Consider the following 20,760-nt stretch of genomic DNA (forward strand, 5'->3'; position numbering starts at 1 on the left):
GTTAAGCCTTGGGCCAAAAAAGAGTTTTCATTTTCACAAAAAATGTATGATCATGTATGAGATTTACAGGTACACAGAGAGTATAGCAGGCTTGCTACGGGTTCTGGCGGCCTTAAGCCGACCTGAATCCTAGCGCCGGTGACGGTCCATTTTGGGGTCGTTACACTGATGAGATCCCAAAGAGGGGTCAATGTTTATGGTTATGTTTATGCTTAGTGCATGTACAGGTTGAGTTGGGTGTATGAGAAAATGAATGAAAGAAAAGTTTTAAATTTTATGTATGTTGTTGATCATGTATGGAATTAAACAGGTTCACAGGATGTATGTTTGGCTTGCTACGGGTCTCGGCGGCCTTAAGTCGATCTGGATCCTAGCGCCGGTAGCAGTCCGATTTTCGGGTCGTTACACAGATGTCATTGTAGCTGAGAGGCCGTTAGGCACCACTGGCAACCAAGAAGGAGAGAATAAAAGGGGGGAAGGACTCCACTCAAGAAAAAAGCTTACACACACATAGAAAAACCCTATTTTCTGGATCTCAAAACATCAATTGGTGTCGTCTGTGGGAACCGAAGGAGATCTTTCCATCACCGGAGTTCCACTTTCACCACACCCACTAATATCCACAATGGCTAACCACAACGAAAACTACACTACCAACTCCCCAAATGACCTGAACTCTGCTCAACAAGGGCAGCAGTTCTCTTTCTCTAGTCCTACAAATCAATCACCGATACTGTTCAATCCCTCGTCGAGCTCGGCAGGGAATGCACCTTTAGCCACCATGTCCAACCAAGACCTTCAAACCGTCGCCTTTCAGTTACAAAACACCGCTCAATGGCTAGGACAAATAATGCAGCAAATGGGTCTCAATACCCCCATCAAACATACCACCTATAGCTGAAGGAATTCAAGCTAATGAACCCCAGACAACCCCTCAGCAAAGTAGCAGGGAGACAGGAGTAAGAGATAGGAGAGCCGATAGGGAAGAAGAACCGATAGCCAGAGTTCACAGAAGAAGGGTGAGAGAGCTTATAGAGAACGACGAAGCGGAGAGCTATTTTATGTGAATAGATGGAAAGACAGGAAGTGAAGAATAGAGGGAAGAATATCACCCGGAGAAGAGGCCCAGGCAGGAGGAGGAAGGCGTAGACCAAAAGTTGCAGAGGATGAAAGGACAACTGCTGATTAAGCTGGGGGTAAAAGATCACAGCCAAACCCTTTTACCCATATCATCACCCTTTTCAGGATAGATTCAGCAAGAGACCATCCCTGGAAAATTCATGATGCCACCAATGGTGACGTACAATGGAGTGGGGAACCCAAGAGAGCACATCCTCAACTACAAAACCTTTATGGAACTACAGACCCTATCGGATGCCTTGATATGCAAGGTATTCCCTACGACACTCACTGGCCCAGCGAGGGCTTGGTTCAACAGCTTGGAGGCAGGGAGTATCAGGAATTTTGGTGACCTAGCCAACATTTTCATCAGTCGGTTCATAGCCGGAATACTGGCTGACAGAAAAACCAGTTATCTGGAAACAATCAGGCACAGGAAGAATGAGTCTCTAAGAGAGTACGAGCCCATTTCAACACGGAGGCCTTACAAATACTTGAGCTGGATGAGGGGAGAGCGGTAGAAGCCATGCAGAAGGGAACCACCTCCCTTGAGTTCTTTGGTGCGCTATGCCAAAAACCACCCACGTCCTTAGCAGAGTTGATGAAAAGAGCGGAGAAGTATACAAAGCAAGACGACGCCTTAACAACCAGTAGATTTGCCAATGAGGCAGTAGAAAAGGGTAAAGGTCCGGAAGAAAGGAGGTTAAACAAGCCCAAAAAATGGCATAACAAAAGGTCCGAGGGGTACAAACAGCCCTGGAACAAAAAAGAATAGAGACCGCTCCCATCCCGGGTCCCTGAAACGATAACACCCCTCAATGCCTCCAGAGCTGAAGTGCTCATGGCCGTTCAAGATAAGGAATTCCTTCAATGGCCCAAGCCCATAAGGGCGGAAGCAGATTGGAGAGATCTTGACAAGTATTGTTAGTATCACTGCACCCATGGTCACGACACTAACAACTGCTACCAGCTGATCAGTGAGATCGAGAGGCTGATAAAGAGAGGACATCTCCAAAATTTTGTGAAAAAACCCGAAGGGGAGAGACCTCAACAGAATCCAATAGTGGAAAGACCTCAGAGACTGGGAGCAGGACCAATGAATGATGGCTCTAGTGGGACCATTAATATGATTGTCGGGGGGACCGGAGGTCGGATGAGCAGAAGAGGAAAAAAGAGGGGCCGAGATGAGGAGGGAAGTAGCAGCGAAGTTTTGCAGGTGGTGGAACACTCCCCAACCACCATCTCTTTCTCCCTAGAAGATGCCCATGGCATTCAGATGCCTCACGATGACGCCCTTGTCATTGAGGCCATCATCCACAACTTCTGAGTCTGGAAAATCCTGGTTGACGATGGAAGCAAGGTGAACTTGCTCCCGTACAAAGTTTTCCAGCAGATGGGGATACCAGAGGAACGGTTAGTAAGGGATCAAGCCCCTGTGAAAGGCATCGGAAGAACCCCGGTAGCAGTGGAAGGGAAAGTAAAGGTGGCTCTAACCTTGGGAGAGCCTCCCCTATCTTGGACTCACCACGCAGTATTTTTGGTGGTAAAGCTTCCTTTAAGTTATAACGCAATACTGGGAAGGCCAATGCTGTATGACTTTGAGGCAGTTACCAGCATTAGGTACCTAACCATGAAATTCCCCACGGAGGAGGGAGTGGGAGTAGTTCGAGGATGCCAAGAGGAGGCAAGGGCAATGCACTTGGCCACAGTGACAGAATCAGGCTTGACAAGTAAGGGAGGCAACTCAGAAATCATGAAGGTTAGGGATGAGAAGAAGGAAGCGAGAACAAAACCCGTGGGAGAGCTGGAAACCTTCCCTTTATCAGATGAAGATACATACAAAGTTTTCAACCTCAACGCCGGCCTGACCGAAGAACAGAAAATGACAGCGATGGCTTTAATCCGAGGCCATGCCTCCAGCTTCACCTGGAAGCAGTTAGACATGCCGAGAATAGACCCTGAAGTAATGACTCATAAACTAAACGTCCTCCCCGAAGCCAAACCGATCAAGCAGAAGAAGGGGGTAGTGGAAAAAGAAAAGCAACAGGCCACCAGGGAAGAGGTACAAAAGTTAGAAGAAGCAGGGTTCGTTAGGGAGGTGATGTACCCACAATGGTTAGCAAATTCTGTACTAGTGAAAAAAGCCAATGGCAAGTATAGAATGTGTATAGACTTCACTGACCTAAATCAGGCTTGTCTCAGAGATTGTTACCCCCTTCCTGACATTAATAAAATGGTCGATTCCACGGCCGGTTTTGATTACATGTCGTCTTTAGATGCTATATCTGGTTATCACCAAATACCCATGGACAAGTCAGATGAGGAAAAGACCTTGTTCATAATGGAGGACGGGACTTATTGTTACAGGGCTATGCCCTTTGGGCTAAAAAATACTGGAGCAACATATCAAAGGCTGATGAATAAAATTTTCAATGGGCAGATAGGAACAAACGTGGAGGTGTATGTAGATGATATGGTGGTAAAAATCCAAACCTTTCAACAGCATGTGGCAGACCTAAAGGAAGTATTCGGAGTGCTAGAGCAGTACAGAATGAGGTTAAACCCGGTTAAGTACGCTTTCTTCATCAGAGGGAGAAAATTTTTGGGATACATGGTCAACGGAAAGGGAATTGAGCCAAATCTGGAGAAGGTAGAAGCCATATTGAGAATGCCCGAACCGACCTGCGTGAGAGATGTACAGAGACTCACAGGATGAGTGGTAGCACTTAATCGATTTATGTCAAAATCTACAAAAAGGTGCTTACCATTCTTCAAGAAGCCAAGGAAGGTCCCAAACTTCGAGTGGACTGAAGACTGCCAGCAAGCTTTCAAGGAGCTCAAGCAGTATTTGAGTTCACCACACCTGCTCAGCAGCCCACTAGGTGGGGAAGAACTCTTGATTTATCTGTCAGCCTCAGAGCAAGCTATCAGCGCTGTGTTAGTAAGAGAAGAAGGGGGAGAGCAAAAACCAGTATTTTATGTTAGCAAAGTGCTCAAAGATGCGGAGGTCAGGTATTTAACGAGAGAAAAGTTAGCATACGCCCTGTTATTAGCAGTAAGGAAATTCAGAGTGTATCTAGAAGGCCATCAAGGAGTAGTGATGACAGACCAGCCTTTAAAGAAGATCCTCCACAGGCTATAAACATCAGAACGGATGCTGGCTTAGTCTGTTGAGATCGGCCCGTATTGTCTGGAATATCGACCTCGAACAACCATCAAGGCACAAGCCTTTGCTGACTTTATAGCAGAATGCTCCTTTAACCAAAAACAGGCAGAGCTCAATGAGAAACCTTCAGAAGCAATGGAGAAAAGAGCAAAAGACAACCCTCGCAAGAATTCAGCTGGAAACTATACGTAGATGGGGCATCAAGCGCTGGGGGTAGCGGTGCAGGAGTAATGTTGAAGGGACCAGAAGGGTTCAAAGTTTGTTACTCCCTACGACTAGAATTCAGTGCCTCCAATAACATAGCAGAGTACGAAGCCCTGATAAACAGAATGTTGATGGCAATGGAAATAGGAGCGACCGACCTCGAAATAAACAGTGACTCCCAGCTAATGGTCAACCAAATAATGGGGGCATATCAGGCGAGGGACCCTACTATGCAGAAATACTTAGCGAAGGTAAAAGCCATTGAAGCAGAGCTCGGTGAGCAAGGAGTCAAGGTGAAATATCAGAGAATACCTCGAGAAGAAAACGAGGAGGTGGACCTGCTTAGTTGATTATCCGAAGAAGAGTTGGAACAACTCTCAGATGATGTATACATATAACATATTAACATTCCTGCCTTTGACAAAATGGATGCTATAATGCAGGTCGAAGAAGGGCAGAGTTGGATGACCCCGTATCTGGAATATTTAGAGAAAGAAAAAATCCCGGAAGATAAAGCTGAAGCAAAGAAAATAGCAGCTCGAGCTCCCAGTTATCAAGTGATAAGGGGCACACTATACAGAAGGGGGAAATCTAGCCCATGGCTCCTATGCGTAGACCCAGAAGAAGCAACCAGGGTTATGGAAGAAATTCACCAGGGAATATGCCGGGCTCATGAAGGAGCAGGAACATTGGCAAATAAAATCTTTAGGCAGGGATACTACTAGTCCACAGTTAAGAAGGAAACAGAGGAATTTGTTAGAAGATGCGACATGTGCCAAAGGTTTGCCAATGCAATCAACATTCCAGCCACCCCACAATCCAACATATCCAGCCTGTGGCCGTTCTCACAATGGGACGTAGACATCCTGAGACCTTTTTCTAAGACCACGAGGCAGAAGAAGTTCATAATAGTGGCTGTGGAATATTTTTCAAAATGGCCAGAGGCTAAAGCAATTCCCACTATCACAGCAAGAAAAATGATAGACTTCGTCTGGGGCAATATCATCTGCAGTTTTGAGATACTGAGGGTGCTTATATCAGACAATGGCAAGCAATTTGACTGCAAGACCTTCAAGGAATTTACAAGGAACATGGGCATATGGCACAAATTTTTCTCGGTGGCCCATCCTCAAACCAACGGCCAAACAGAGGTTACGAACCGGGCCATACTCCAGGGATTGAAGAATCGACTGGATGGAGCAAAGAGGAACTGGGCGGATGAGCTCAACAGCATCCTGTGGGCATTTCGAACTACTCCTTGAACACCAACGAAGGAAACACCCTTCGCATTAGCATTTGGAACTGAAGCTGTGGTTCCTATTGAATTGCAAGTCCCCACCCACCGAATCCAGTTCAACAACGAAGACACTAACAGTGACAAGTTGAGGAGCAATCTAGATGCCCTAGAAGAGATTAGAGATGAAGCGCAGGTAAGAACCGCGACATATCAACAAAAAACAGCTCGTTATTATAATCAGAAAATCAGGGAAAGGAGCCTGGAAGTAGGAGATCTGGCACTGAGAAAGCTGGAGGCCACGGGAAAGAGAGCTACAATAGGAAAGCTGGCACCAATCTGAGAAGGCCCTTTCAGAATAATCAAAGTAGTAAAGCCAGGTGTATATTGGATAGAAGATATGGGAGGAAATCTAGAGCCGCACGCATGGAACATTCAACACCTGAAGAGGTACTTTCCCTGAAATATAGATAATGTAACATGAACACTTGTATTCTGAGGTAATGAGAATAAAATCGACTATGCAAAACAAATCAAACAACGTCATTTTGTTGCCACTCACATCATTTTCTTTAAAAGAAAACAGAACAGGCATTAAAAAAGAGCCTTAATCCTGTTCAAGACCTCAGTGAGGTAGGTGACCGAGCTCAGAAAATGACTCGGCACCTCAAGAACCGGCTGAGATAACGAAGCGACAGTAAGGCCAAAGAGCCTGAATCCTGTTCAAGATCTCAGTGAAGTAGGTGACCGAGCTCAAAAAATGACTCGACACGTCAAGAACCGGCTGAGATGACGAAGCGACAATAAGGCCAAAGAGCCTGAATCCTATTCAAGATCTCAATGAGGTAGGTGACCGAGCTCAGAAAATGATTCGGCACCTTAAGAACCGGCTGAGATGACGAAGCGACAGTAAGGCCAAAGAGCCTAAATTCTGTTCAAGACCTAAGTGAGGTAGGTGATCGAGCTCAGAAAATGACTCGGCACCTCAAGAACCGGCTGAGATGACGAAGCGACAGTAAGGCCAAAGAGCCTGAATCCTGCTCAAGACCTCAGTGAGGTAGGTGACCGAGCTCAGAAAATGAGTCGGCACCTCAAGAACTGGCTGAGATGACGAAGCGACAATAAGGCGAAAGAGCCTAAATCCTGTTCAAGACCTCAGTGAGGTAGGTGACCAAGCTCAGAAAATGACTCGGCACCTCAAGAGCCGGCTGAGATGACGAAGCGACAGTAAGGCAAAAGAGCCTGAATCTTGTGCAAAACCTCAATGAGGTAGGTAATCGGGCTCAAAAAATGACCCCAACACCACAAAACCGGCTGGGATGGTGAAGTAATACAAAGGCTAAAAGAGCCCAAATAGTCTAATGAACAAGAAAAGGACAAAACAAGGAAAGGATTGAACCCCTAAACTAAGCAGCACGAGACCAAGCTTAGAAAACCAAATAAAAGAAGAAACTGACCTAGAAAAAGCCTAAATAACAAAACAAAGGCAATGAATTTCTCCTAACCCAAAAAGGCTGAGGTAAAAAGGGGAACAAATATACGACTAAAGCTACGACCTCGATTTTGAATCAGCACAAAAGACAAATCCAAGGCGTATGGAAAAGCAAAGGGTAAATCCGGGCTCACAAATTCTCAAAAGGACGAGCTTCTAGTCCGGACCCATGTCCAAAGCGCTAAAAGTCCGAGCTCACCTTCCCAGTGGGGCATGTAGCCCAACCCACTCCAATAGTTATAAGGTTATACTTAGAAAGAATAAAGCACCTAAAACCAATAAGGCATCTCTATGAACGTCTAAGCTAGCAGTATTAATAAAGCCAGGAACTTCTCGAAATCTGCTGAGTAAACAGATAGCTTAAAAACTTTCATGTTAGATTGAGTGAACATACAACTTAAAAAACTCTTATGTTTAAGTTGAGAACTTTTATGTTCCAAGTCAGAAAGAGTTTGCAAACAAAACGAAGAAACTAAACCAAGTTTTCAACAGATTAAACGATTCAATAAAACCAGCAAGGCAAACAAGAACAAAGAATAAACTAAGTACGAATACAGACAAAGGCAAAATCTCATCAAACAGAAAAAGGCAGATCATAATTTTATTCAGTCATCTAATATTATAGGGGGAAATATTATCCTTAGAGGACTTGCATTAGAAAAAGGTAGAACTACCCTTGGGGAGTCCGGTATCCCCTGGTCCTTGCCCCCCAGTACCCACAAGGGGCACAAGTTCGCCCCCCAAAGGCCCAGCATCTTCTCCCTTAGAACCGACATCTTCCTCTTGAGGTCTAGTAGCCGCACAAGGAGCTCCTTTAGGCAAAGGGTTGTCATCCTCCCCATAGCACACCTCCTCGCCATCAGAGTCCACTTCAGGAGTCCGAAGCTGAGCTAGTGGGGTGGAGGGGGCATCACTGGCTTCTTTCAGATCTTGATTGAACTCAGAGGTGAACATGCGGAAACCTCTGTTCCATATTTCGTGCTTCATCGCATCAGAAGCTTTGAAGTCCGCAAGTCGCGCCTCACAGGCCTCTTTAATTTTAGCTTTCAGCTCAGGAGAGTCTTTGTAACGTTGAAGACGATCTTCACAGGCCTGCTCAATCTCAGACTTCAACTCCGAAGATCCCTTATATTCCTACAAGCACTTCTGGCAGGCCTGATCGATCTTTGCTTTCAGCTTAGCAGACTTTTTGTACTCCCGCAGGCGTTCCTCGCATGCCAGTCGGACCTTGTCTTCAGTCAACTTAGCATCCTTGAGAAGGGCAGAGCACCTCCCCTCTAAGACCCTAGTCTCCTGACAAAGTTGCTGATTCTGAAGCTTCAATCCATCTGTAGTCAAAGTCAGGCTCTTCAGGTCCTCGGTACGTTTGCTCAGCTCCTGCTCGAGAACAACGACCCGGGCTAAGGCCTCCTCCTGCTGGGATTTCACCGTCTCAAAATGGGCCTGGGCATAATCGCGATCTGTCTTAGCTATCTCACATTCGTGCCAGGCCTCATCCCTTTAGGCCATAGCTTCATCCCTCTCCCGCCGAGCTTCTTTTAGAGAGGACAGCTGAACCAAAACCTCATCACAACGGGACTCTGCCACAGCTTCCCTCTCGTCTGCCCTCTTAACAGCATCTCGGGTCCAGGCCAATTCATCCTTGAGGTCCTTCAAACGACCTTGAGCCGCAGCAAGCTGGCCCCAAGCATCACCAGTAGCCATGAGATTTTTCTCGCGGCGGGCCTCCTCAATCTGACGATCTACGGAGCTTTGAAGAGACCGGTCGCGGGCGTCGATCTCCATAAAGAGACCCATCATCTAACAATAAAAGAAAAACTATCAAAATAGAAAACAATGAGAATAAAGTACGACTTAGAACTGAAGGTGACAACTCACCATAAGGAGCATCTCCCTGATTGTGTCTCCGAGCTCCTTCCGAGTTCGAGAATGGAACGCCACTTGCTCCCGGGTAGAGCTGGCTAAATGGCCAGTAAGAGCAAGCAGACGCAGGTCTGAAGCTTTGGTAACCCCACCGAACATCCTCTTCCGCAATAACTCTGCGACAATGCTGGCTGGAGACTGGTGAGTGATGTCCTTTGCGTTCAAAACCTCATTGTCAGGGGCAGAAAATGACGGCTCCACGGAGGTCTTCGCTTTCTCAAGGGGAGGCAGAGGTGGAGCCGGTTGCTTGGAAGTACGAACCATCTTCGGAGCTGGAGCCACCGCGGGAGCTTCTGAGGAGGGAGCTCGCTTGCTCGTGGCCTCCTTAATAGTAACATCACTATCGTCCGAGATCTTCTTTCGGCGAGGAATAGCAGCAACAGATTTGGACTTGGTTCCTTCCTTAGAGGTGCCCTTGACAACAAGCACGACCTCAGCCCCAACTGCCGGGGCACCCTCGCTTGCCAGGATGACCTCACCTCCACCCTCAGGAGCCCCCTCCTTGGCTGGAGCAACCTCAGAAATAGGAGCGGCCTCAGTCCTAATGAACTGCGCGTCCTCAGCTGACTCTTCGATCGCCATCAGCCCCTGGGAAGACGGGATGGGGGCCTGTTTGGACTTAGAGACTTTGGAAGATAGGGGAGATGCTGCGGCTAGAAGCCTTGGAAGCTCTAGAATCCTTGGAGCTCGACCTAGAAGCACGAAAGGAGACTGGGGCATGAGGAATGGTACGGTCCACCGAACTTGGAGAAATGATCTGGGCAACCTCTCGAGTCACGTCTACAACTGGCTGCCCAACCCGAAAAGCATCCAAAGCCGCCCTCATGCTCTCCCAAGACAAAACAAAGTTCTTCGGGGGCTTGATCTTGTTCGTAGGAATCTCAGAAGCTATAAGAAATAGGTATCAAAACAAGTGAGAAAGGCATTTAACGAAAACTACAAAAGAAAAACACAAGATAGCTAAAACATAGTAAAATACCCGCGTCCTTGCAGTTTTGAAGACTGGACACGAACATACATTTCTTAACATCATACTTTCGCTCAACAGAGGTCAGTCGAAGAAAGTCAATCTGTTCAGAGAGGCTCAACTGGGAGAGATCATTACAACCCAGAGGAACCTCCCTCCAAGGGAGATCCACCTGCCAAGATGACTCAGGATCCCCTTTTAGCTCCACCACAGCAAACCCCTCTGCCCAGCCCTTGATTGAGTCTTTATGACCCGAGAAGATGGACAGCCCTCCTCGGGGGGCAAAGTAGTAAAAACCCTGAACTGCCTGGACCAGCCGAAAAAAGATAACAAACAAGCGAGCTGTAGGCGAGATACCCCAGCTCAGACTGTCAAACTCAAAGGATCACATAAAAAGAATCAAATTAGGAGCAAGCATTCGAGGAGTTATTTCGAAGTACCGAAAAACTTCGATAAAGAAGGGCGAAAAGGGGAAGGTTAAGCCATACTCGCGCTATTTGACAAAAAAAACCAAACTGCGGTCTTTTTGGGGGTCGATTAAACCAGAAGGAGGAGGATCGGGAGGAACGATCCTCTCGTTACAAAGGGGAGCCCGAATACGGAAAAGAGAGGTGTCTAGGTACTCTCGGGAAAAGAAATTTCTCAAGGTGGAAGAGGTTACATTAGACTCTAGATTCATTGCATCAGAAAGTTTTGGGCTATCCATGACAATATGAAAAGCGTACCTTGAAGACGATTGGGGCAGAAGGACAAGATGAACGGAGCGCGTAGAAAGCAGAAGGAGAGTAAGAATTCTGTGAAGATGGGGGAAAATTTGAACCTTGAGAATAGTAAAGTGAAGAAGAGACGTTTTGATGGGAACTGTCCTTGGGCCGCGCAGTCATAATGGATTCTCAATATTTACCCCCTCGTCACTCATGTAATAACAGTTGAGGAGGTAAAGGGGCATTTGATAATCGTTAGGTCTCGCACCCCCATAGGCTGAATCAGGGCCCCCAAAAGCAGACCAGGCCTTAAGCTCGGAACACCCCTAGGCAGGCTTGTGGCTTTGACCCAAGATCTAGCCTGAGTAATGGGCCTGGTCGTCGGTAAGCCCAAGCCCAGTAAAGAGGAGGCCGGCCCAAGAAGGAGACATGGGGAGAAATGAGCCAGTCTCGTCCTTTCGCAGCCCTATTCGCATGCGCACTGGAAAGAATTAAATTGCCGCCTGACACAGGTATGACAACTAATGGTATGGATCTAACTGATAAAGACATACGTAACTGTAGCTGAGAGACCGTTAGACGCTACTGGCAAGCAAAAAGGAGAGAATAAAATGGGGGAAGGACTCCACTCAAGAAAAAAACTTACACACACATAAAAAAAAATCCTATTTTTTGAGTCTCAAAACATTAGATATTAATAAAATTTTTAAAAATTTGAATAATTTAATTTTTTACAGTATTAAAATAAAATATACATAAAATTTTAAAATATATATTTTTTTAAATTTAAATAATCTACTCACTTTTGATTTATTTGCTAAATTATTAACTTCAACGTGAAAGTGGCATATTATTTTTAGGGTTTTTAGCTATATCACTTATATTATATATATATATAATCAAAATCATTATCATGGATCAATTTGATGTATGATGGGGAGAGCAATAGTAGTTTAAGATAGATTATGGATGACATGTTGCTTTCGATTTCTTGTTTTTGTTGTTTTCTATACAGAGCAGGTAGGTGATATTGATATTCTATTTTTTCATTTATTTATTTTTTAAAAAAATTTAGTACAACGGAAACATGTGATATTTTATTTAATATAATATTTCAATTTTCAAATAAGAGGAAAATTAAAAAGAAAAGAATTAATTTTTCGCAAGTCGCATAATTAGGCTTTTCTAAGGGACTAAGAGAAAAATATGGAAATTTTGGAATCTTTGGTACCCACTATCACCGAACATCGATCAACTTGATAATTAAAAATATCGTCAAATGATACGATATGATCATCAAAATCCTTTTCCACTTTTCATTTTCATTTTCATTTTCATTTTCATTTTCATTTATGAGGAACGTGCGAGGATCCTTTGTATATTTTTATAATAATAATTTCTCCCCTCATTTCCAAGTCTCATCATTATGTTTACACATATTATAAAATTTGTTGTTATCTTTGTAAGAAATGACCAGAATAAGCCACTTTTTCATTTTCTCACCAACTGCATCACGCTTGAGCAGAGCACAAACAGTTGGCTGGCTTTATGGGAGTAGAGTAGAGTAGAGTGGTCCAGACTATTGATCGCCATCGAACACGGAGCTTAAAACCTTCGAATTTACAAACTCCAATTCAGTTTAATTCGTTTATAGCCTGTAGTTAACTACTAATAAAAAATTAAAAAAATTTTATAATTTAATCCTTAAATATAAATCACATCTTATATTTAAAAAAATTAATTAAAAGATTCTTATTTTTTATGAACGAAATAGTATTTATATTTTTTTTATTAAAAATAAATAAAAAATAAAAAAGAAAAATTTTAAAATTTAATTTTATTCTCAAATATAACTCGTTATTTAGTTATTAGATATTATTATTATTAATAAAGTAATTTCTATATTTTTAAAAATTTATTAAAACATTTTCGTCTTTTCTCATATTTATTAAAATTTTTTTATCGTTTCTTATATCTATTAAAACGTTTTTATCATTTTTTTGGTCGACGAAATAGTCTCAAGTTCTTTTTCTATTTCTCTTTCTCTTCCTCCTTCTTCTAAAAAACAAAGAAAAAAAAAAGAAAAAGATAATGATGATGAAGGAGAAGAAAAAGAAAAAAAAAAGAAGAAGAAAACCTATTAAAACGGTTTTATCGTTTCTTTTCATCAACGAAATAGTCTCTCCTCCTCAAAAAAAACAAAAAGAAGAAGATAACGATGATGAAGGAGAAAAAGAAGAAAAAAAAAAGGAAAAAAAAGAAAAAGCAGGAAAAAAAAAAGAAGATACCAAGAAAAAGAAGAAGAAGAATCTCTTTTTACTCCTCTTCTAATAAAAATAAAAGAACAAAAAAAAGAAGAAAAAGAAAAAAAAAAGGAAAAATCAATGAAAAAGAAGAAAGAGAGAAAAATAAGGGGTATAATTTAGTTTTTTATTACAATTTTAACGGCCGAAATAGGTCGAAAAACTATTTTTTTGATAAAAATATATAAAAATATTTTAATATATTTTTAAAAGTGTAAAAACTAACTTGTAAATAATAATAATACTCAAAAATTAAATTATAAATCTCACAAAGTTTAAAAGATACTAAATAATTGTTATCTCCAAATCGCTCTATTATGAATAAGAAAAAAATATTACAAACGCATTCAACATGAACAAATATTGTCTTAGCGGGAGCTTTCTCTCTCTAGTTTGAACTAGAGAGGAATTCTCATTTCCTTTTGGTTCTGTTTTTTTTTTCTTATATTTCATCCATTCTTCCTGCCATCATCCCCTGTCCCTTCTGGATAAGGAACACCTCCCTTCCCCTATATAGAGAGGTTTATTCCTTTCCCACCTCTAAACAAGATTATATAAATAAATAATTTCCTTTTAGTTCTTTTGCAGATCTGTGCTTAGTGAAAAAGTGTTTCTCTAGATCTGCTATATTTTAGGTGGTGTTGAATTCCACTGAGAAACGAACAAGACATGAGGTTGAAATCCTCATGCATTAATGCATGCATGGGGCCACCTGAGGAATTGTTACTTTCTGCTTTTATCTTATTTCTTTGGGGTTTGTCCTTGTAGGTTTTGTTGGGAGACACAAGTCCCAACCTTTCTTTACCTTAGCTCGGTGAAGGGGGTAAATAGCAATGTTGGTTGGTGATGGTTTATTGAGTATTGGTAGGGGTGTAATCGAGCCGAGCCGAGCCGAGCTTTGTAATGCTTAAACTCGTTTATTAAAAGAGTTTGGAAGCTCGAGCTCGAGCTCGAGTTCGACTCGAACTCTAATATTTGATTCGAACTCGACTCGAGAATTAAATATTATAATCGAGTTCGATTCGAGCTCGATTCGTGAAAGGCTCGTTCGATTTAATAACGAGTCTAATTCGAGTTCGAGCTCGAAAAGCTCGATTAAGAAGCTCGTTAATAAAACTTGAGTTCGAACTCGGAAAGCTCGATTAAGAAACTCGTTAATAAAACTCGAGCTCGAACTCGGAAAGCTCGATTAAGAAACTCATTAAAAAAGCTCGAGACCGAGCTCAAAATTAAAAAGTTTGGTTTGAGCTTAAGTTCAGACTCGAGCTCGAATTAATAATTACACTTTAATCAGTTTTTAATCATTATTAATTTAAATAATATAAAAAAAAAGAGAGTGTACATAAAAAAACTTACTTAACACAATTTATAACTAAAATAACACAAATAAATATAAATTCAACAACATAATAAAATTAGATTACACACAAAGTTTAATATCAAACGAATAAAGTTGATTCCAACTTCCAACAGTTGAAACAAGCTAATATAATTTAATTATCTTCATAATCATCTTCATGCTTGTTCAATTAGTTAACTTGAATTTCAACTTCAACATCCATATAACCTTAATTAATTATTATTAATATACTTTGATAATTATTATCATCTTTTATATTGTATACTTAATTATATACAAAAATTTTTTTATAATTATACTTTAATTTTAAAATGTATATAATTTTTACAACTCAATTTATCATGTAGTACTATAATTTTAAAGAATATTTATTATAATAATTAATATTAATTATTTGTGATTATACATTAATTTTATGGAATCTTATTATAATAATTATATACAAAAGATTTTTATAATTTAATTTTAAAAAATATTAATTATAATAATTAATCTTAATTATTTGTAATTTTCAATACTATAATTTTCAAGTATTTATAATAGTTTAAATTTTATAACTTTATAGTTATTTTTATTTTTTTAATAATATATGAACTTGTTCAAAAATTTATTTAACGAATTGGTTCACCAATTTATTTAAACAATATTACTCACGAGCCTATTTAACGAGTCTGCTCGTGAGCCTTCTCAACGAGCCTGCTCGCGAGCCTTCTCAACGAGCCAGCTCGCGAGCCTAAAAACGAGCCAGCTCGCGAGTCTTAACGAGCCGAATACTATGGAGCTCAAGCTCAGCTCGTTTAAGTGACGAGCCTCAAAATTGAGTTCGAGCTTGGCTCGTTTAAAAAACGAGCCGAACTCGGTCGAGTTTTTATCGAGTCGAGTCTCGAGTAGCTCACGAATAACTTGGCTCATTTACAGCCCTATCGGAGATAACCCAAAAAGTACGAGTGAGTCAACAAAGAATGCATCACTTCCACCCTTTTCTTTACCCTAGACTCGATCGTTACTTCATCTTTTCAAACATGGGGAATCTCAATGGTTATGAGTAAGAATTTGTTCTTCTAAGCTTTGAAAATTGTGAAGGTACCGTCAACTTTGTTCCGGTGATTAATTGTCTGAGTTCTTCTCCCATCATTTTTTTTGCCAGCCCTTGCAAGGTAACAATGTGAAAGGGAGATACATATTCCTGGATTTAGGCCGTTTGGGTCACCCAAGCTTAAGCTCAACTCTTTCTTTGTGCTGTATTTGTTTATGAACAAGGGCTCGATGTTTTTCCTGGAAACTTTGACATGTTGAATCTTGTATCGTTATCTGCTTCCAGTAATACATTTATCTTCGGCAAAAGTAAAAAACAACTGCAGCGGCTAGTTAGGTTGGTCATTAAGAATGGTTAAACTGCCAATGACAGAGCATGTAATGGATAAAGTGGCATATGTTTGGAACTTAAATTTCCAAATAAACTTGCATATATAAATATATTAATCTCATTCTACTGATGTTTCATAACCTTACATCCGTTGCTTTTTACACAAGTATACAAACCCAACAATGGCTAATGGCCTTGATCTATTTTCAGAATACGATAAGGCATAAAAGAAAGCAGCAGAAGAGGAAAATTGAGATTCTGTTCAATGATTTGTCCGCCTGCATCTCCTGCCTTCTCAACCTGGGGCTGGCACTTCCCATTAGGTGATATGAATTTGGATAAGTGTACAAGCTCTCTGAGTTTCCAAAAACCCTTGCGTAAACCAGCTCACCAAACATCCCAACAAATGGGTGGTGAACACCTGTCACTGGACTACCTCCAAGATTAAGTAGAGGTGATGAAGAAGCCTCTTCAAAACTGCTGTATGGATCAGGATTGAAGTTATGATTTTGATACGGATTTCGGTACGGAAGCTGCTGACCATTCTGAGGTGTACTGGAAACCAGAGCTTGAGCACCATAAGCTGATGGCCTAGGAGGTATGACCATGCCCCTACAGGGTGCCTTCCCCTCAAGGTCAGCTTCGGCCAAGCTTTGGCCCCGGCCGTAAAGGGGGACCATGGTGGTGTGAGATATATCAGCCTTGCAGACTGGACATTGTGGATGCTCATCAGAAGCAAGAGAGGCACTCTGGACATGAAGCCATTTGTAGATGCAGGGCCAGCAGTAGAGGTGGCCACAAAGGGTTACTACTGGCTCCTGCGCAAAGTCGAAGCAAATATTGCAATCAAAGCAACCACCTATACTTTCTGAGCCGGTTGCTGCACTTGCAACTGATTTCCATTCCTGGGCAAAGTATTGCTCCAACTCCATAGATCTGCTTTTGAAGCTTGTTTGTACGTATGCACGACTCCTTTGACTCTGAAATAGAAGTGAAAAAAATCAAATTAGCACCTGCAAATCATTTACTTACCCAAGATTTAGTAATCTATATTTACAACTACATCTTGCCAACATAAAAATATATGGAACTCACAGCTTCTAAGGAAAAGCAGCAAGAACAAATTAAAGAACATGTAAATATACAAGTTGTATAGAAAAGCTTAATAAGGCAAATAAACTTTCACAGGGCTACAATAGAATTGTACAAGGTTCTGAGCAATCAGGCTGCTTCACATCAAATAAATAAATAAACACTAAAGTCCAAACAATAGGCCCCGCCACAGGATTCAATATTCAACAAACGGGACCAAGGCCAACCGAACCCATATATGAAATAGATGAAAGTAAGAATACCAAGAGATCAACGAATATGGTTATCCAATCAGATAAGGATTATATCCTAGCAACAAATACAGCACTAGGAACCTGTGACATATGAAGTCTTAGTTCTCAAGTAGCTTTCTATTTCTATTATTTTTAGTGTTTTCTTCTAAAATTGCAAATTTAATATATTCTGCTAAGGCTTAACGACTTAAATCTATTGCTCATGCTACATAATTAAATGCATTGACTTTCTGGTAAGTGTTCTCTTAGTCTACTTTAATGTTGCTTTATACAATGAACCTTTGAAGTATTCTAAAATTCCATCCTCTTATATATGTAGATCTCTATTTGGAAAAGAAAATGATTTAAAGTGATGGTGTAAAAAGATGGAAAAAGAAAAAGAATTATGAAAGAGAGAGAAGAAGAGTTCTCTATGTTTTGCCATTAAATGGGGTAGTTTCTAAATAATGCTATTCAACCTAAAACCATATTCCTGCCAAACTCCATTAGGCAAAGTGATGGCGACAATAAATGGCTAAACAATTTAGGCAATCCAATAGAAGCCTATTAGTTCATTTAAACTATGAAATATGAAGTTAATTTCATTGGTTAACAGTTGGTGGACAAAGTCCAAAACATAGAAAATAATAATAACAAAAAAAGTATTTAGTAACATCAATTATCAATTACTCAGAAGCCAACTCTTCTAGAATATAAATACATTCAGGTATTCAAACAAACGGGACCTTGTTGAACCATGCAAGTCTAGATCTTCATTTTACATCAAAATTCCTTAGGAAACTGCAATTAGAAACAATTTGGAGACTGAACAATATGTTCCAAAACACTTCCACCACAGTTACAGTACTTGTTGTCAAGTGATGAAATAGTAAACAGCTGTTTTAGGATATACTTCTGAGAATGAGATTTACCCATATAAGACCAGGACAATAGGATATTTAAACCCCAAAAAATTAGATGAGATGGTTAATCTTACTTCGTGAAATTAAAAGAAGGGGAAAAATAAACTCTTAAATGCCAACGAAACAAAATAAAAGCAAAGTGCAAAATATGATCCGGTATCCATGCATTTCTAAAGAAAAAAGAAATTTTCACTGATTTGGAATGTTAACCCCACATATATTTTTGCAAAATTAAAAAATATATCTGCATTAGAGGATAGATTATGCATTATGAAAAAGTAAAAGGTAAAATAAAATAGGAAAGAATTCTTCTAAAGAACTTTACTTTAATTAAGAACCAAAAAGCGTCCATTGAGGGAAATAACAAAATAGAGAATTATCCCCTTTCCTACCACCTCAACTCTTGCAATTGCCAAACCTTCAAAAGACCATTTTTACACCTGCTTTTCTAGCACAATTACAAGGACTAACTATTAGTTATCAATTCTAAATGCCATCATCAATTAACAAAATAAAGAATTATCCCCTTGAAAGCTTAATGATGTTGGATTTAATAAATAAGGAAGAAAACTTAGAAACTAGAAGGCAACAAATAAATGAGATATAGCAATTACAACATAGATGAGAGAGTAACAGCAGTTTTGGGCTATCAAGCACAGATGGGGATCTTTTGAATTCTTTAATCAATGAGGAAGTTGGCCTGTAATTTTGTAAGGAAATGATACTTGCGATTAGAAAAGGGGAAAATTTGAGCAAGTGCAAATATATAGAAGAACTCCAAAAATGTTTTAGCAAAGCAAACATACAGGACAACAACTAACTACAGCATCTCTTTACCTCTTAGAGCCTGTTTCATTGCTAGAGAAGGGCATGATTTAAATGATGATGAAAATATCAGTTTGGAAAATGCAATTATATTAGTTTGTTGTTCCTATAACTAAAATATGGGTAAAATAATTTTAAATAAGTTTTTAATATTTTCTAACTAATACAATTAATGAAGTACTTTTCTCAACTTTAACAGTCTCAAACGAGAATTATACCAAACAAAGGTTAATATTCAAGAAAATCAAGTATTTCAAATTAACACGGCCCCCCCCCCACCCCCCCCCAACCAAAAAAAAAAAAAATGCACACACACAAAAATAAGAATAATAATAATTTACGCAGAAAATTCAAACTCTACGAAGCCACTGTACGAGCTTTTGAACGACTACAAATTAAGGTTACTAAGAGAACTAGAATCACACACAAAATAATAATAACAAAAATAATTTAAGCTCAAAATTCAAACTCTACCAAGCCACTGTACGAGCTTTTGAACAACTGCCAATTAATTTGTCATTAAGAGAACTAGAATTTGAATAGACCTCACCAATTAAACCTGATTAGTTTCGGTTCTCTGCGAGTGGAAACTCCACATTGAGATTAGAACGTTTGCATACAATAAATAAAGAAATGGAATTTTTTTTCCCCTCCAAACTACTTCCAATGATTCCTAAATTTCTCGAGCGACAAGAGCTCTACAATCTTTCTTCTCCTTTCCTCATTTTTTCCCCACAGAGAAACAACCAAAACAAGAAATAAAATTTAGACCTAAATTCTGCCATTAGCCTTTACTACCCTTGAAACGGAATACAATAAAAAGGGCTTTTCAAACACAGTGAGAGATGACAAAACGCTATCAAACACACAGGATCCACAGTTTCTCCTCACATCAGCACACACAATCATAGACAAAAACAAAGAAACAAAAGATTAATCCAGCCAGTAAAGACATACCCGAAAAGGGAAAAAAATTTGATAATAGAGAAGAATCTTCTCTGTTCTGGGTGATTGAGAGCTCCCACGGAGCTTCAATGGAGAATTTGGTGGCAGATAAAAGAGAGAGAGAGATGGGGAGAAGGATGTGTTGAACGGCTTAGGAAGTGAATGGTGGAACGTGTCTTCCGTTGTGAGGTTCTTATAGATGGAATCCATTTGCAAGAAGCACAATGGAATTCTGCATAGGCTTTAGTGACGCGGACCCATCAACTCTGCGATCAGCGCGTGCTTTCACTCTCAAGTTTACTTTTTCACAAAAATTAAAAAAAAATTATTACTTTATTATAAATATAATTTTCTACTATCCGTCCTATAATATCTATAATTTTAAAATTTTTTTATCTCAAATTATCAATCACTTTTAAAATTATAAAATTATGTTAATTTTTTATTTTACAAATATATTTTTACTGATCTTTAGATTATTTAATATTAATAATATGTAAAAAAAGTATAATCAAATAAAGATATCTCAAATAAATTATTATAATTTTTTTTGAAATTAAAACTATTAATTAATTTTATGTATATAAATTTTAAATGACAAATATTATAAAATAAAAATAATATTAAATTTTCAATTATATAACTTTTTAATACTATTTTTGTTCTATAATAACTGTTATTTAAAAAGAATTTATTTGTCTCAAATCATGGTTACTTTAAGAAATTCAAAGTAATATTAATTATTATTTTCTATTTATATTCTTATTAATTTTTAAATTATTTAATATTAATATATAAAATAGCATTATTATTGAAAAGATATTTTAAATAAATTATTATTTTTTCCGTTTCAAAAATTTTATTTATTTTATTTTTTTCATATGTATTAAAAAATATAATTTTT

The 20,760-nt window shown here is 39.5% G+C and overlaps 1 protein-coding gene across 9 annotated transcripts; it reads right to left on the reverse strand.

The window, feature by feature from the left end:
* Positions 1-15,920: 15,920 nt before the first annotated feature.
* On the reverse strand, positions 15,921-20,097 carry LOC110604093 (E3 ubiquitin-protein ligase RMA1H1). Of its 9 annotated transcripts, none has more exons than XM_021742180.2 (4): positions 19,869-20,007; positions 18,701-18,786; positions 18,412-18,526; positions 15,921-16,818 (listed from the first exon to the last, which is right to left on the reverse strand). In XM_021742180.2, the coding sequence occupies exons 3-4, from the start codon at positions 18,436-18,438 to the stop codon at positions 16,045-16,047; spliced, it is 801 nt and encodes a 266-aa protein (XP_021597872.1). In that variant the 5' UTR covers positions 18,439-18,526; positions 18,701-18,786; positions 19,869-20,007; the 3' UTR covers positions 15,921-16,044. The 9 variants fall into 9 exon arrangements, with proteins under 9 accessions (XP_021597872.1, XP_043807912.1, XP_021597871.1 ...); XM_043951977.1 differs by having other exon boundaries at positions 18,412-18,529; XM_021742179.2 differs by having other exon boundaries at positions 18,412-18,534.
* Positions 20,098-20,760: the final 663 nt, after the last annotated feature.

This window comes from Manihot esculenta, chromosome 16 (genome assembly GCF_001659605.2).
Source record: "Manihot esculenta cultivar AM560-2 chromosome 16, M.esculenta_v8, whole genome shotgun sequence".
Taxonomy (NCBI): domain Eukaryota; kingdom Viridiplantae; phylum Streptophyta; class Magnoliopsida; order Malpighiales; family Euphorbiaceae; genus Manihot; species Manihot esculenta.

Coding starts and splice junctions, on each gene's coding strand:
- LOC110604093 (XM_021742178.2), bottom strand. CDS start 20,066: ATGGATTCCATCTATAAGAACCTCACAACGGAAGACACGTTCCACCAT. Junction 16,819..19,868: donor AAATTTTTTTCCCTTTTCGG/GTATGTCTTTAC, acceptor CTTCTATTTCAG/AGTCAAAGGAGTCGTGCATA.